This window comes from Opisthocomus hoazin, chromosome 16 (assembly GCF_030867145.1).
Source record: "Opisthocomus hoazin isolate bOpiHoa1 chromosome 16, bOpiHoa1.hap1, whole genome shotgun sequence".
Taxonomy (NCBI): Eukaryota; Metazoa; Chordata; class Aves; order Opisthocomiformes; family Opisthocomidae; genus Opisthocomus; species Opisthocomus hoazin.
Window position 1 is genome coordinate 12,498,902 of NC_134429.1, and position 17,704 is coordinate 12,516,605.

General features: G+C 37.8%; 1 protein-coding gene across 11 annotated transcripts in view; it reads left to right on the forward strand.

Moving 5' to 3' along the window:
- The window catches only part of KIF1B (kinesin family member 1B), a 97,035-nt gene that overhangs the window by 20,123 nt on the left and 59,208 nt on the right, over positions 1-17,704 (forward strand). For 4 of the 11 annotated variants that reach the window (XM_075437420.1, XM_075437421.1, XM_075437427.1 and 1 more), the window contains exons 3-14: positions 2,513-2,589; positions 4,853-5,032; positions 6,827-6,892; positions 8,851-9,029; positions 9,766-9,877; positions 10,950-11,027; positions 11,271-11,336; positions 12,085-12,102; positions 13,619-13,694; positions 13,995-14,073; positions 14,629-14,771; positions 15,957-15,998. In XM_075437420.1, coding sequence (XP_075293535.1) covers positions 2,513-2,589; positions 4,853-5,032; positions 6,827-6,892; positions 8,851-9,029; positions 9,766-9,877; positions 10,950-11,027; positions 11,271-11,336; positions 12,085-12,102; positions 13,619-13,694; positions 13,995-14,073; positions 14,629-14,771; positions 15,957-15,998 — 1,116 coding nt within the window. The remainder of the gene's footprint in view (positions 1-2,512; positions 2,590-4,852; positions 5,033-6,826; positions 6,893-8,850; positions 9,030-9,765; positions 9,878-10,949; positions 11,028-11,270; positions 11,337-12,084; positions 12,103-13,618; positions 13,695-13,994; positions 14,074-14,628; positions 14,772-15,956; positions 15,999-17,704) is intronic. The other 7 variants (XM_075437426.1, XM_075437429.1, XM_075437430.1 and 4 more) reach the window with 3 other exon arrangements.

Here is a 17,704-nt window from a genome sequence, read left to right on the forward strand (position 1 = left end):
TTCATGTATCTGCTTAGGATTGTGTTATATAGTACATAGGAGTAGGTGCTGGTACATAGGAAAGGGTTCTGTTTATTACTGCTTTTTTCTGCTTTTAATGGTTAGATTACTTTCCCTTGAACTTATAGTCCAAAGTAATTGAAGAAAACAATGTTGTCCACTCACAAAGGTTGTTACATTGAACTGATGTGGAGGCTGGGGGTTATTTGTATTGCTTTCTCGGGTAGGAACTTCCAGGTGCAAGGCATTACTTCTTCCTTACCTTTCAGAGCGTTGATGCTAAATAGCTGAATGAGAAATGAGAAATTGAATTGTAGCAGTCTAGATTACACTGAAAGGAGAGAACTGATTTAAGTTTGGGGCAGGGGAGTTGTGTTCTGGGATTTGTTATTTGCTCACTTTAATAGTGTATGCTGTAGATGTACTGCTGTTTAGTCAAAACTAGTGAAGGGAAACTAAAGCCATATATGACTGCTTAGGTTACCAGTTTGTTATGTGTTGATGTCCGTGTTGCTATCCAAAGCCAGAAGCATTTTTGCCATTTGATACGGTACTGGTACAAGGCATATTATTCATTGGCTTTGCATGTTTGTCAGCTTTTATAAGGCAGGAATGTCAGCACAAGGTTGCATCCAAGTGAAATGGAGTTGGCCACAAGAAACAGCGTAGCAACTGTTGCTGTTTGCGAGCCAGACAGTGGTCTTTTCTCCACACTGTAATTTTGGACCACAGCCCTGCTCAGGGGTGCAGCATCTGGTAGAGGAGTGATTTTATTTTTAATGGGGATTCAGTGCAACATGATGTAAAGTTAATGTTTGAAATGGTAAGAGGTGTGGGTGTTTATAATTCTTATTTATCACAGAAGGAAAGTGAGAAGTCCCTGTCTCCCAAAATGTAGCTTAACTGGCATGACTGTGTCAGAAATAAGCATCCTTTGTTTAGGGTGAGTGGTATCAGGATATAAATCATCCCCAGGAAGACTGCCACCACCTTTGTATTGCTGCTTTCTTTGTAGATTTTGTTTGTATGTGTCATAATTAGTGGATCACTCCCAAAGGCAGATTGCTGCTTTAGGTGCAGATGGGTATGTGTGAGTCTAAGGTGGTTTATGTAATTTTGATACCCTCAAAAGTATGCCTTTTCAGAATCCTTACTTAAACAGATGGTGGTGAAAACAGCTGCTGGAAGGAATGGTTTTAAGTATTTCCAGCACTGTAGTACTGAAAAGAAGAAAGCAGTAGAGATTAACTTATGCAGCAAGAGCTGTGCTTATAAATTACCCTTCTTGGAATACAGAAACTACAGACATTCTGTATGCCATTAAAATGACAGCTGAATCCATTGTGTATTGCTCCCCCACAGGCAAAGGTTATAGGAAGCTGTTTTGTTCCTGGGAAAGAAAAAAAAAAAAAAAAATCCAAACCCAACAACAAGAAAAGTATCTGGAAGAGCTTTCATGAATTGTGGGGAATGCGCATGTGTGGGTCAAATATTGAAAGAATTAGAGGATCTGAGAAAAGGAAAAGAGCATAAAACTTACAAATGTACTAATATAAATAGAAAATGGTGGTTTTTTGCAAAGTATGTTTATTCTGGTTTTTGTAAAGTGTTCAGAGAATTTACAGGAAGAATCTTAGCTTCTTATATATTAATGTCTCGGGAAGAAAATTAAGTCAAGGATTGTAAGAGCCGAAAAGGCAATTGCAGGTCAGCTTTTTGAGTGAGACTTATAAAGGCTATAACATAAGAACTACACACAAGCGTTTTTTCATTCTGGCTTTTTTTTGTGTGTGTGTGAACTTCATCATAAAGCCGTTGTAAATTTTATGGAAGTTCCAAGGAGAAGTGGTGCACAATTTGGTTGGGGGTCACTGTGAGTGGCTATATACAGTAAGAACAATTATCAGTAATTTGGTTGGTTCAATTAATGTCAGTCCCATTAAGAATGTGTCTCTAGGCTTCGTGCATGTAAAAGAACATTGAAATAAACTATGCAGATAAGCCCTGAAATGTGTGTAGATCCAACTTTTTTCATGTCGTCTTCAATGCCCTGGACATACTGGACTTCTTAAAGAAAATCCTTCTGCAATGAGCTCTTGTACTGCGTAATGTGTATTTCAAGGTAGGCTTGAGTTGTGCTGCTATGAAATCACCAGTGATTCTGAACTCTCAGTGCTTTGGATCTTCCTTCTTGCTCAACTCCTAAAGGCCTGTCCCATTCTAAAAGTCAAGGGACCAGAGTGGCCTACTTCCGGCTTTCTGTCCAACAGTAGATTTTTGTTTAGCAGCAGCATTCCTTCTAAGAATTTTTTCCCTTGATTTATTTCAAATAAGGCCTACAAAAATGTAATGTTAGGAAGCTCTGAGTCTATTACTTCAATCTTACTACTTCTGTGCAGTGTGGCAACTCTGTGAATACTCAAATTCACAGGTTAAGCTGAGTGTCAGCAAGCTCATTAATTATGCTTCTAAATGTCAAGTTAGCTAAGAGTTTGAATTTTATTTCCTGTAGGTATTATCAACCCAAAGAATCCTAAGGAAGCACCAAAGTCCTTCAGCTTTGACTACTCTTATTGGTCCCACACATCGGTAAGCTCTTTTGCAAGAATACCGTATTTTTTTTTGTTCTTGTTGACTGGCTTGATTTAACTGCATTCTCTTCTCCTGATCGTGCCATCCCTGTCAGATGTTTTGCGCTGTGCCTCTCACCCTCATTCAGGTTAAAAGCTTGTCATTGTATGTTGTCTTTTCCAGTCTGGGGGAGAGCAGAAAGCGAAGCTCCTGGAGTTTGACAAAAAGTTGTGGCTATTTGAAAGATTACTTGAAAATATTCTTCAACAATGTTTTGTTCTAAATATTTTCAGGATATATGTGAACCTCAGTTAATATGGTTTTGCTCTTAAAGAAGTTAAAGTTGCTCACGTTCTTACAGTTCAAGGAGAAATGTGGTCTGGGTTCCCTTGGCATATCGGGAAAAGATAGAGTAGTGATCCATGTTTCCGATAGCTGCAAAAGCAATAAATGCTTCTCTAGCTTCTCTGCCCCACCCGCCTGTGAATTGATGCAAAGGTCTTGCTGACTTCCTGTAATTTTTCTGCAGCAGAACTGTGTTGTTCTGCCATCTACCCCTCCCTTGCCTTAGTTTCTCAAAACATACAGAAAGAAGAGATAATGTATTTCTCTAAGATTAATTTTAGTAACTTGGTTAGGGCAAATAGAACTCAATATTTCCGAGCAAATCTGTGGCCAACAAAATTGTTGTCACGATGGAAAATTTGGATTTGTGCAGCTCTCTTACTGAATCTTGCAGAGCAGCCATGCATGTATAGATTACAGGATCAGTCAGAGGAACATTGTGAACACAATTCGTGAAAATGGGCAGATAAGCAGCATCAAGGAGAAGTGGTCTGATAAAACCTCGACCCCAATGTTAGAATGTTAGCACAGCTACATTTATCCTGATTTCAGGAGCAAGTAACGTTAAAATCCAACATTTCAGGAAGAGAGAATGCTAACTTAAGAATAACGTAGTAACTTACTCGTACAAAATCAAGTTTCAGTGGTATGTTATCTGTGCAGTCTCTTCTGGTTTGTGCAACATAAAACATTTGCATAGATAATCATTAGTGTGATAATTTTTTCAAGTCTATTTACCAAAGACTTTCCTAAATGATCAAGAGAGGACATCAGAAAAAATACCATGTACACTGAACCCAGCTTTCTGTCAGTGTTTTTGTATCCTGTACCGTGCGTGGAGCTGCATCTTGGATTGCCTCTCGTGACGGGATGTTGGGAGTCTGATCAGTGCAGTGCCTGAGTGCCTGGAATGCACTACTTAAAAAATGGAGAATTAATTTCTACAATTCATGAAGTTTTGTTTTATACAGGTTCTGTATCTGCCTTGAGTACTGGCAAGTGTATTCTTTTTGACATCTTTAGCTAGTGAGTGTTATTCATTGCGTGTGCAGTGGTGCCTATTTTCAAAATCTTAACAAATATTTCAGTCGAGTGTTTGAAGGTAATTACTTGCTTTGTCTGTGTACAAATTTTCATCACTGGATGCACCTCCAGCAGAGGCTTTTTTGTTTTATCACTGAGCTAAATTACTTTAAAGTAGCCTTTTTTTAATGTTATATTCAAGTTTTATTGCGAACCTGGAGTTTAGCAATAGAAAAATGTTCTGATACATTGTCCTTGACTGGTTCAGCTACTTGCTAATTTGAAATATGTGTTGACGTACTTAGGGATTTTGTAGTCACCGATGAGGTTGTAAATAGAAATCTGGATTGGGTTAGACAGTGGAATCAGACAGCTGCAAGAGAAAGTTGGTCATTTTAATGATTTATTTACACCCTTTTAGTCTTAAAATAAAACCCAACAAAATAAACCTAAGCAACTTTTGCTTATTTTTCCTCCCCCACTACCCTTCAGAGCCCTTGTCAAGACCAGCCATTGTGGGATTTTTGTAGCTGCCAGCCCTTTATTCATTTGTGTTGTCTCTCTGAACTCTACTTTTGATTTTTCTCCCCTCGCTTCCCTCCTCCAAAACACCCTGAATCTCGTTTGTCGGTGATCTTGCACGAAACTTTTCCAGTAGTTAACAGTGTTCACAAAACAAAATTGGCTGGTTTCTTTGTGCACACTCTTTCCTTAGCAGCGATGCAGTGGTCCTGCAAGGGTTGTCATTGTCAATCTGCCTTGGGAAAAAGCTGTGTGTGAAAATGTGCTACATTTGCCTCTTCCAAAGGGATTGACCCATAAGACAGAAGTAGGCAAAAACCCAGTTGCTTTTTGAAATGTTACTTGAAGGATAGAATAAGACTGTATTTATGCTCTTTTCATGTCTTTTCAGCCTGAAGATCCCTGCTTTGCATCTCAGAGCCGTGTGTACAATGATATTGGGAAGGAGATGTTGCTGCATGCCTTTGAGGGCTACAATGTATGCATTTTTGCCTATGGACAAACTGGAGCTGGGAAATCGTACACAATGATGGGCAAGCAGGAGGAGAGCCAAGCAGGCATAATTCCCCAGGTAGAACAGAACCCAGAAAGGGGTTTTGGTTTTTATAGCATGTTCAGACACATGTCTGCTGATACGCTCATTTTATATTACAAGAACAGTTATCAGACGACCACAGCTTGCTTCTGAAGTGTACCAAAACATGGGGAAAAATTATTTAGGGCAACTGAGCACAGCCCAGTATTATTTCTCCCCTTGAAATATGTCTTTGACGTTTGCCATGAAGAAGTTGAGATACCCCCCACAGGAAATGTGACTGGCAACAATTTATGCCAATTTATGCCATCATCATGAATTTAACATTCTATAGCTGTTGGTTGTGTGGCACTTTTTTTAAGTGCAGGCCTTCCTCAGCTTGTAGGCGCTGACAGTGGACTGAGTTTGTTGGAAGGTAGTGCCTTCCTGTGTTCCCAAAATAGAAATCTGAGATTGGGTTTCAGTTCTAATAAATAAATATCTGAACAGCTGGAGTCCTCATTCTGCTACAGGTTTGTGGGAGACATTGGCCCTGTGCCACAGGTGTGAAGTGGACAACATAGAGCATTGTTCTCTGTTAATAGCGTGGGCGTATGTACTGAAATAGGTTGCAAGTGTTCTGGTGATTAGCTTAAAATAATCTTGAAAGAGCTAATGTGATGAAGCACAGATGTTATATCTAAGCGTTTTGGTTTTAGTACTGTAATGTAAAGTAACAGCGTAACAGCTGAAATAAGCTGAAAATCTGTGACAACAGCTTCATGCTAAATTTTTTTTGTTATAATCTTGATATTCGTATTTGTGTTTCTGAAACCTCATATACACACAAATTAAGTGTTGTCCTAAAAAAACTCCCACCCTAATAATGCTCCTGCAGATTTAATAATGCTCCTGTTGTCTACTACAGTTTTAAAACAAAATCATTTCCCTCTAATTTCACTGGGAGGCCTTCTCATAAAGGTACAAAATGAATGGTCTGTGGGAGACTTTGTTGAATCTGTTGTCTTTCTTGTCACATACACAGAAGGTAAAGCACAGTCGTCGTGGTGTTGACATTAAATTCTTCGGTGTTGTCAAAATTCCTTGTCTGCCAGTCCCTGGTGTGAAACTTTGGTTCTTTAACCATCTGTTGACTGAATACTGCAGAGTGTATAATTTCAAAATTGCCTGTGTTCTTCATAATCTGTTTATTTTTCATACAGGGGCTTGTAGATATCTCTTCCAGAAACCTCTTTCTGCTCTTATCCTTCTCTGTACCTATGCTTTTTAATCTCCAAATACATATCCATGGCTTGCCCACTGCTCATTTCTTCTTCCTTTATCTTAATTTTAGGTCTCTCGTTTCAGTTACTTGTAGACAAGCAGTCTTGAAGCAGTAGACTGCTGAGAGTTAAAGTATCCTTCATGTGAAGATACTGTTAACAAATTTAGAAATCATTTCTGCCTATTGATTTAAATCCGAATCCTGGAACTTCAGCACACCAAATAAGCAGACTGTTGTTTTTATGAGACTAGGAGGGGATTAAGGATTCTAATAATTCCTTTCAAAAGTTATTACTTGCAATTTCAGTTGTTACAGGCTTTTTCTAATTTTATAGTACAGAATAATAGTATTGGTTAAACCTAGAACAATTGTTGAGGTACTATATAACATGCGGCTGAATGATAGTGATGTAGCATTGAGATTGTGTTCCCAGTGAGGCTATATGGGGCTGAGTTAATGGGTTCTTTTCCTTCCCTTTCTCTAAAGCCAGCTTAATGACATGTCATAGTAGTTACTTGCTAATACTCAGTAAAGACAACTTTGACTTGGGTTTTATCTCTTTCCAGCTATGTGAAGAACTGTTTGAGAAAATCAATGATAACAGCAATGAAGAAATGTCATATTCTGTAGAGGTGAGTATGGTGAGCTATCAAAGAATATCTGTGTGCTGGACATCAAACTGAGTTTAGATGCTATGTTACTGATGTTGTATTAAGATGCTGATTTTTGATTTTTGACTTTTGATTTTTTTTTTTTTTTTTAAAGCTTTTTGTCTTTTCTTTGTTTCATGTCTGAGGCAAATGTAAGTAAAACCTTTCTGGGACTTTTTTCCCCCCACCGGAAAGTTAGTATACCTTTACCTCTGTAACAGTTGTGGAACAGATGGTGAGCTGACAAACCTCAACGTGCATTTAAAGATTTTTTTTTTTTTTTTTTTTTTTAATTTGACTGGCAGATGGAAGACTACATGCTTCTTGTCAATTAGTATAGTCATAATTTGTAGCCTATTTTTCCACAGCTCTTGTCTAGATTATCTTAGTCATACAGTCGTACCTGACGTCTGTTAGTAAGATTGGTTTACAGAAAAAACTGTTTAAGCCGTGCATATGTAAGAAACTTATCAGTATTTTATTTTTCTTCATTATTATCCTTACTTAGGTTGGTTTGTGTTTAGAAAATGGTTTTCATATGCTATCATACTACACCATTTCTATTTCTGTCTTGTCTCCCTGCCCTGCTCCAAAATAAGAATAAAATCAGCCACTTTGCAGAAACAGTGTTTTATTTCTTTTACTGTTCCCCCTGCCCCACCCCAGTCAGTTTTAATGACCTGACAGGTAAATATGTTGCAGGCTTAGAATGAAAGGAAGACCAAAAAGCCAGTAGAAGTCAAATGTGATTATTATTAATAACTGTGAACTCAAATCATTACTGCTTCTAAATTAAAGAACTGGAAAATGACTAGTTCTGTGGCTTTGAATCTGTCCCTTTGAATGCTTCGTTTAATTGTATTTTATTAACCTGTGATGACTTAATGCTTGAATGCCATGGGAGTATTGTGTAAGTTTTGTGAAAGAGAAGGTTCCCACATTTTAATGAGGTTTTTTGTATTTGGTACTTGTTTATGGTTCTGATTAAGTCTCCAAGCATAGATTTGTACATGTGAGAGAGAAATAGTCTCTCTTATAATGCAAATCAAAAAGAATGAACACCTGACAAATAAGCAGAGGAAGGAGGCAGCTAGACAGAAATAGTGATAGAAATGTATAAATAGTGTGTTGTGATCTGTTTTGGATATAGGATTCATTTTTCTAAATTGTCTATACTGAAAGAGATCTTCAGTCTCCTAAAACTGTTGCTTACATGTGTGATCCTTCCACAGAATGAAAGTGAATCACTTACTGTCTCTCTTAATGTTTAATACCTTGGTTGCTGCAGCTGCTAAGTACCTGTTGGACTGGGATAAGCCTAGTGCCATGAGAAACATAGAAATTGAAGAATGAATTTAAAAATAATCTTAGCTTTGTAATTTATTTCAAAGGGTGCAGATTTAAGATTACTGTAGTTTGCGTAATTGTACTGATGACTCAGGAATACAGCAGGTCATGGGTACAACTTAAAATCAAAAGTTGCTTCTGCATACAAAGAAATTAATTTTTCTCCCTTCTGAAGTTTGTTTTGGAGGCTCATAAGAGAGATTCCTTGTAAGCAGACTCCTTTTACCATCTGTGGTGTTTGCCTTGTTATAAAGATAGTTTTGCTGCTGTGATATATTAAAGCTGTTAAAATGATTGTCAACTCAAGTGTATAATTTTCAATTAAACACCAAAGTTTTTTGGAATGGTTGAGTGATCTATACATGGATGCAAGTCCTGCAGCTTATGTTGGAGATCAGATGCATGAGACCAGTGATGACTCTTACCTTCTGCTATTGTCTCGAGCTGTCACATAAACTGAGACCTTTGCCTACAGCTTTCCTGTAGTGGAGAGGGGGGAAGTTTCCACCAGTGGCACTCTGAAATGCTGCAGAGCTGCTTGCAGAAGCAGCCTTAAGAAACACTAAATTATCTCTACAAATTCCTGTTTTCAGGTGAGTTATATGGAGATTTACTGTGAGAGAGTCAGAGACTTGCTGAACCCGAAGAACAAAGGGAATTTGCGGGTGCGAGAACATCCTCTGCTTGGACCATATGTGGAAGATCTGTCCAAGTTAGCAGTCACGTCTTATACAGACATTGCAGACCTCATGGATGCTGGGAACAAAGCCAGGTTAGTGATGGTAGCATATTATATATTTTTATCTCTGTTGTGGGGATAAATGGCAAATTTAAAATATCTAATGTGATGCATTGGCACTTTTCAAAAAAAACCTCATGTCACATGGGTAGCATTGATGAAATAAGCACTGATCAATGCTATTAAAAGGCTGAAATTGATTTGTGTGGTGAAATAGTGCTGTAAAGCACCATAAAGATATTTAAAGAGTATAATGTCTTGAGATGAAGTATGTAAATAATTGTACTGACTTTTAGTTCTGCCTTCGTTGTGTCCTGTGTTACTGTATTGGTGTGAATAAACATGTGAACAGAGTCTCCTCTTTCATTCGTTCAAGTGATCAGGGCTAAAGTTGGCATTCCAGCTTTAGGTTCCAGTTCCATAGTGTTTGTTTTCATGTTAGCTGTAGGCTCCATTTAGCAATGTGTGGGAAAGAGTGACTTGAATGCCACTCGTTTTCTTGGGTGTTTGAGTGTAAGGTAGATTGAGTACACAGACTGAGGAAGCTCTGTTTAAACCGTGATGAAGATGAGAGTAACTCAGGAGTGAAAAATCAAAGGGTTTGTTAATGGTAGTTGGTGTGGCTTGGTCTTAGCTGCAGGGCTGTTACATCAACTGTACAGCCTCTTGGTCTCTTTCCTCTGTGGCTGCATTCGGCCCTGCAGGTAGCTGTACTTGCATCATGGAGGCTACTGTTTTCTGAACATGTCTGTATCTATTCATATTTTAGGACTGTGGCAGCTACCAACATGAATGAAACCAGCAGCCGCTCTCATGCTGTGTTTACAATTGTCTTTACTCAGAAGAAACATGACACAGAAACTGATCTTTCCACAGAAAAGGTATGTTACAGATAAGTGGCTTTCTGTCTGTTTTTCACAAATATTCCCTGCAGTGTCTTATTGGCAGTGTGATGAGAAAATGAGAATGAATTGTTTTTTCTGGTGTGTTGTCTAAGGGTGAACTTGCTGTGTGCCCTTTTGTTTCTTATGGGATTTTATTTGTGATTCTAAAAACAGCTAAATGGGGAATATGTATACAAGGAGAATATGTTGATAGGGAAAAATATATTCTTAAGGACTAGGTTCTATGGGGAGGGATATATGAAATAAAAGATGTTAATATTCCCCATTCTTGTTCCCAGAACTTTCTGTGGTTTTGCTTGTCAGTGCAAAATATTTGCCTCGTTAGCTCTATTCTTTGGGCACAGGAATTGGGACGAGTGAAGACAGGCACTCTGGAATTTGCGTGTTAAAAGGAGGTACACTGATTAGCATGGAACAGTTTTCTGGCTTTTATTACTCTGAAATAGAGGCTCTGCGTGCAAAAATAGCTGAAATACAGGTGATGTTCACATTTCTGAACTGACTGCTGTGGACAGATCTGAAAAACATTTATGTATTGGAGATGCTGCCATGCCCCCCACCCCCCATGATATGACCCTGTCAATTCATCATTAACTGCCACGCAGTCTGCAGTTTTAGTTAGGCCAGTGCTTTATTGTTGGTGTTACTAGAGTCAGGAAGAAACATTTTCTCTTCCATTGAAATTCTCCTGTTGTCTGTAGCAATAACATTTAATTTCTTTGGACTTCTGTTCTGCTCTGTTCATGTGAGACCGCATTCTCTCTTTTCAGGTAATTTAGAGTATAGTGATACTTAAAACAGAACATAATCCTAGACACTTCTTATCCATAAGTTAACATCAAGCTAATTGCTTGTGAAAACTTTGACTGTAGTTTTAAGCACACTACAGTGATTGTTTTTTTTTTTTGTGGTTTTTTTTTTTTGTTTTTTTTTTTTTTTTTTTTTTTAGACAGTAGATTTCTTCTGCCACAGAACTGTTTTGAAGTTTTGTTTTTATTCTAGTTCACCAGGAACTAATTCTCCTTGTTAATGTGCTTTCTCTCTTCAGGTCAGCAAGATTAGCCTTGTGGATCTAGCTGGGAGTGAGCGAGCTGATTCAACTGGTGCCAAAGGAACCCGATTAAAGGTATTGGGATATTGATGCAGGGGGGAAGAGAGAGAAGTTGGGTACACAAGCACCATGTAGAGTATTTGCTTGACAAATAAGAAGGAAGAGAAGGATTTCTATTGTAAGTATGGAAAAAAAAGTTGCAAAACTGAAGACAAGTTTTTTTTCTCTCTGATTGTGGATGTGACATTTGACTCATGCTGCAGAGGTTCATGTTGAACAATTTCAATTACTATATAATGCTGGATTCTGCTTTCACAGGAAGGAGCAAATATAAACAAGTCTCTCACAACTCTGGGCAAAGTTATTTCAGCACTGGCTGAAGTGGTAAGTACAGCTTTTACTTCCTGCGGCAACCTTGCTATAGCTAGTAAAACAGAGACAGTAAAATCCTTGGAGTACAGCAGAATCATTCACTGTTCTTGGCCTAGCGTTCTCAGCCAAATTAGTGGTGCGTATTTTGATGGATGAATAGTGTTGATAGTATTCTGTGAATGTCATGCAGGCTGGTAGGAACTTTATTTGTTGAAAGATTGAAGCATTGGCTTATTTAGCTGTGAAGAAGTGTTGCAAAAGAAGCCTGCATTTGTGTAGAAGACATGTTCACATAGCAAGCTTTTAGTTCTGCAGAGCAGTAATTTTATTTTTATGTGAAAAAATAATTTTAGAAAACTAACTGCAGCTTTGTTGTTAAAAATTTTAGAAGTACCAGTGTAATAATTTGATTATCACTGGCTTTTTTTTGCAATGGCAGAACTTAATAATGTATAGAGTTGAATGAGCATATGTTGATCCAGACATAATGTTGTAGATTTAGAAAAGTACTTTGTCTTTTACTTTTGTACTACTATTTAAATAAAAAGTGTATTATTGCTGTTTAAAAGTGAGTTCTGAACAGCTTGAACAGGTTCGATACACTTAAGTGCTTTTTACATATTTTTAGTGAAAACTATTCTCATTCATTGGGCTTCTCAAAAAAAGAAAAGACTATCCAAAATAACATGCAAATTATATATAAAGCTCTGTTAGGAAGTTCATCTTGTATCTTCCTCTCTCTTTAATGCTTTCAACTTAGGATAACTGCACCAACAAGGTATGATGTCTGAGTAGTAGTGGATGTTGTCTTTTTTGCCTGAGTGGAAGATTTTATTCTTTTCACTTTGGAATCAGAGCAGCGATCTTTTAAGTCAGGTCTTTGAGAAATTCTTGTGTCTATAAACTATAGTGATGAAGCCAGAGAATTATCAGTACTAAAATTTAAACATGTTCCAAGGTTGGAGATAAATCAATGAAAAATACATATTTAACTATGTGTTTAGGAATAGTCTTTTATTCCATCCCTGTTCCTGATTTGGTGACTTACCTCAGGAATATTTACTTTTAGTAGGGATTACTTTGTCTTTGCTTTCATGCTTCTACTCTCCGTGCGTTTTCTTTACCCATATGATGCATTGTTGGCTATTTACTCAATTTTAGTTTTCAGCTTTAGCATCTGGAGCTTCCCTGCCCTTAGTGATTTTACTTGTCCATTGTCAGGTTACTCCCCTTTGGCAAGGGACAATAGAACTTTTTCAAGACTAACTCACATTTTAGGCACCTCTTGAATGTTAAGAGGAGTTTCACACAAATTATAATCAGGCCTTTTATTGCAAAGGCATATCCTGTGTTAAATGTGTGGAATTTAACTTGTGGCATCCCTTGAAGCAAGATGTCTGCCTACTAACTATTTGTGTAAGTAAATGGATGACCCAAGATTCACATTCTGTTATAGAGCTTTTGCAGTTAATCACTGTTTCTTTTAGACCAAATTAAGAAGCTAGGGAAAGACTTCACAAGGAAATTTGGAGGGAAGTCTGCCAAAGGTGCTGAGAAGGCCCTCTTCTCTTGTGTGGAAGTTCTACATTTGTCACTACTGATTTTGGGGCGAAGAACTTAGATACTTGGGCACCCATCTTGTGGCCTTGTGCTTTGGTTTGAGTAGTCTCTATAAAGTTTTTGTCTTTTTTTTAACCAAAATAGAACCCTGCAAAACCCCCCTAAAACTACTTCCTTTCTACTCATACTTCAAATTTCAGTGCCCAAGTAATTTCATCTTTTCTGTCCTGAAGTTACCTAATACTGCTTACAGAAACTCAGGAGGACTGGCTAGTTGTCCTTTCATGCATGCACCCCTATCTCTGTAGCTGTGGAATCCCCTGTCATGGACTTCTGACTGCTCTAAAAAAACTCTAGCTTTTCTAGCAAAGGAAAATTGAATCTTCCCCTGAATGAGCAAGGTTTACTGCTTAAATTCTCTTGGAATGGTGTTGGAATACAGTATTTAAATGTTAGAAGGATATTCTTCACACACGGAGAAACCTTTCTGAAGGTAGTGCTTCAAGGGAATTCTCTGGATGCCTATCATCATCTGTTTAGATGTCTGAATATGTTGCATGTTATGTAATATCAAACTCAATCACTTGTACAACTGAGAATGAGCCACCCCTCTGTTTAGATAGCACATGTGCATGCTGTCAGGGTTATTTAATACCTGTACTATGATTTTTATGTCTTAAACATTAACTTTCCGTTCAATGTCTATTTTACAGTAGTGTGTTCTTTTTTTGTAGAGTAAAAAAAAGAAGAAGACAGACTTTATACCGTACAGGGATTCTGTACTAACATGGCTTCTTCGAGAAAATCTAGGTATGACTGATTTGCCTGTGCCAATATGGAAATAAATTCTCATTAAATTTTCTGACTGCTTTTAACTCACTTAAATTTATATCAAGTATAAGGTTAAAATATTTTTAGTGGTCAAATTGGAGTTGTGATTCCACCTCTTGTTAAAGTTACAGCTCTCTTTGTTTATGATTTTTGTATGTTCCTAACGAATGTAGAATATTTTGAATTCTATAATTCATTGAAAATACTGTTATTTAGTGTGTAATTAGTACCTAGACTGTGCCCTGTAGTTTCATCTAAAATCTTGCCTGTTCATTATAGGTGGTAATTCCAGAACTGCAATGGTTGCTGCTTTGAGTCCGGCAGACATAAACTACGATGAAACTTTGAGCACTTTAAGGTACTTTATTTTTATCTAAGATGGATATCGGTAGCTGTTAGCTCTAATGGCCACATTCTATCCTTCAAACCTTTGGGGGCTTATACTTCAAGAAAATCTGTGGGTAAGAAGAATTTACACTGGCAAGAACTCAATTACCCTGAAAGAGGAAAACCAATCTATTGTATGTGAATAGGGAGCTAGGGATTTATTGTCTACTTTTAACTTGAAAAATCAAACTCATCTTCTTGTGTTTGTATGCTCTTTTCCAGTGTGGTCCCTAAAATTGGACATGCTAGTCTAGCTGAGGTTTCAAAGAACTAAACGAAGAAAAAAGGAAAAAACAAAAGTATTGTCTGTTGTACATATTGTTAATCCATCTTAAATAAGACTTGTCTTTTTTGCAGCAATATGCTGTGTTAAACATCAATTCAAAAGCGTGATTGAATATAATCCAGGGTTCTCTTCTGGTGTACCACTGCAAGATAAATGTCCCCTATATTGTGTGTATTCCTGTGTTGCGTATAAGCACTTACATGTTCGTTGTAAGGCTGGGGTTTTTTTGTCTGGTTCCAGATATGCTGATCGTGCAAAACAAATTAAATGCAATGCTGTTATCAATGAAGATCCCAATGCCAAGCTGGTGCGTGAGCTGAAGGAGGAGGTGACAAGGCTTAAGGATCTCCTGCGTGCCCAAGGGCTGGGAGATATTATTGACAGTAAGTGGATTAAAAGGGCTTTACCATCTTGAGCTTGGTCTCACTTATGGAGGAGGGAGCGCTGGGGACTGCAAGAGAAGGGGGTTTAAAACATGGAAGTTAAATATAGGTGCTGATATTAAATTTTGAACGTGGTTTTAGGAATGTTAGCCTCTTCTGCCTTTAAACAACTGTCCTAGGACTGTGTGTAGAGTTGACAGGCCACCTTCAAACTCTTGAGGGAAAACATGGAGACTGAGTTTCCTGTTACTGTGGAATGATTTTGTGTAATAGAGCTTAAACATTCAAGAGTTGCCCTGGTGACTTATGGATGGCTTTTTGTCTGGCTGCCAAAAGAAAGAGGATAGTTGAAATACAGAAACTTAATTTCATACTGAGAAATAAAGCATCTTTTCTTCCTCCTTAAAGTATTAAAGTTATTTGCTTATACCTGGCTTCAGTGCCATCCTTGCTCAGAAAAGATGATGATTGCTATTTCGTCTTAGACAGTGTCCTGAGTAAAAAAACCATTAGTGATCTCAAAATACCCAGCTATGAAACAGCTGCTTGTGAATAAATAATGAATTCATTTTGGGGCGAGATTTTGAGTTAGGCTGGCAGAGCCCTATTGTACTGATTTGCATTGCCAGTAACCTCTTGAAGCACCAGAACAAACTTATACCTGAATTATTTCCTAGTCCTTATTCCAAACAAGGCAAATAAACTTTTAGCTGCTACGTTCTTTTATAATATAAACAGTTATTTAATTCCTAATGAAGGAGGTGCCCATAAAAACACAGAATATATTCCAGTGGGTTAAAAGATTCTTTGACTTAAAAAAAAAAAAAAAAAAAAAAAAAAAAAAGAAAAGTGAATGTTGCACCAGTTTCTGATTTGTCAGATCTTATTTGCCTATGAGGAGAAGTCCTGACTTAGTCACAGACTGCTTGAAGATGTGTAACATGTATTTACCTTTTTTGTTTGCTTGTTTTCAAGAGAATGGGGCCAGAAGACAATGAAATGTAGAGGTTTTCATGCTTGGTACAGTCTGTGTTTTTTGGTTCTAAATCAAAACTGTAAAAACTGTGTTACTGAAAATTGTGTTTTGTTTCTTTAAACAACAAGTAGTATTCTCATCCCTTCCTATGTCGCTGGTGAACCTTCAGTTTTGATCCTTCTTGTATTTTCCCTCCTGCTTCCTTTCAGTTGATCCAATGGGAGATGAATACTCTGGAAGTGGAGGCAAATGTGTGTATTGTGTGGTTCTCTTTTTAACCTGCTTTCTCTGGGTCAGCTTTTAACTGAGCTTTGCATGCCAGCATTTCTCACAGGGAAATCCCAGACAGAACACTCACTGTGGAATGCAAGGCAGTTTCATGGAAACTAGCTTAACCAGCATTTCTTGGATCGAGTTGACAGCTGCTCACCTAGCTTCCTGGCCTTTTAACATCTCTTTTCCATCTAGAATTACTTGGTTTAAATGTGAGTTGATTCACTGAAGATGAAATGTTATCAGTTCCTCATGGAGACTGAGGTTTATTTATTTTATATAGTCTCTTAAAAAAAACCACAAGTTGGACATCTTATACTGATGAAGGTCTCTTATTTGCGCTCAAATACTCAGTTGTAGATGATTAACTTCATAGGGTTAAAACCAGACAGGAAATAGCATTTTATTTTTGTTCTAGTGTTTGCTTCTGTTAAAGGGAAATATATGTCACTGCAAGAGAAATGTATTCTATGTAAATCTGGGGTTGGTAGACTTTTCAAACTCTTTCAGGTCAGTCTTCTTCACCCTCACCCAAACAATAACAACTGGAAGAGATCTGTCTGAGATTTCCTGAAATTAAAGCTACTGGTGGTGTAAAGACTCATCCTGGCCTTGTCTTACGTTCTGATGCTGCTTCCAGCGTGTGCATATGTCATCCGTGTGAAAGCTGCAGCCTCCGGGAGAAGCGTGCATGATGTTGAGGGTTTTGGTTCTCTCTGGTCACAGCAACCGTGAAAGCTATTGCAAGTGCCACTTCCTTTATCTTCAGGATTGCATGTGTCTGTTGGCCTTTCCAGACTTCATCCTTCCTGCTCTTTTGTGCCTGCTTTCCTCATCCTGATGGCATTCCCTTAACCTGCTTTTCTTCCGTTAAATTTCCACCCCTGCTTCCTGTATTTGCAGATGGTGGTTTTCAAACTGACTTGATGCAGTCATCAGTTTCATGAGGCTGAAACAACAGGTTGAATGTGGAGTGAACTAGGGCATAAGGCTGACAATAGCAGAATTGTTCAGGATAGGAGTAGAGGAGATGTAGGAGGACATGGAAATTTTTGCAATGTCTGGGTGAGCATCTCATTTTTCTCAGTGTGCGGCCCTTGTTTATAACTTGCAAGGTCTTATTTGACCTGTTTCTTTCATAAGGATACTTATTTTGAAGGATTTGTTTTTGAAATAGAATTTAAAACTAACAAAAATTATTAAAACTGAGCTATTTAGTTGTCTGATATTTCCATATTAGAAGACGGGGTGTTTTTTACTGTGTGATTGTTCTGAGGATATGGTTTAGAGACGTATCTGAGAAGCTAAGTTAGATATAAGTAAATTGCCTTTGGCTATTTGTTGTTAAATCATTCATGCACTTTTTCCTTGGTTTCTGTCTTTCAAGGAGGCATCTTTCAAGCCTCCAGCTTTCCAGGCTACACAAACGACCGTATTAATTTTGGGGATTTTTGAAGTCCTTCCTCCTCTAAACTAAGACCAAAATGCTTTGAAGCACCTTCTGAAATGTGAGAGCCTTATCAGAGCTTTCACTGGTCAGGTATCTTAGATTTCCATTTTTCAGATAAGGAGGGTCAAGAGGAAACACGATGATGTTATTGTGAACTTGTGTTTTGTTCTTCCCCTCATGGACTGACAAGTGATTTACTCACTGTCCTGTGAGAATTTAAGGAGGGGTAGATCT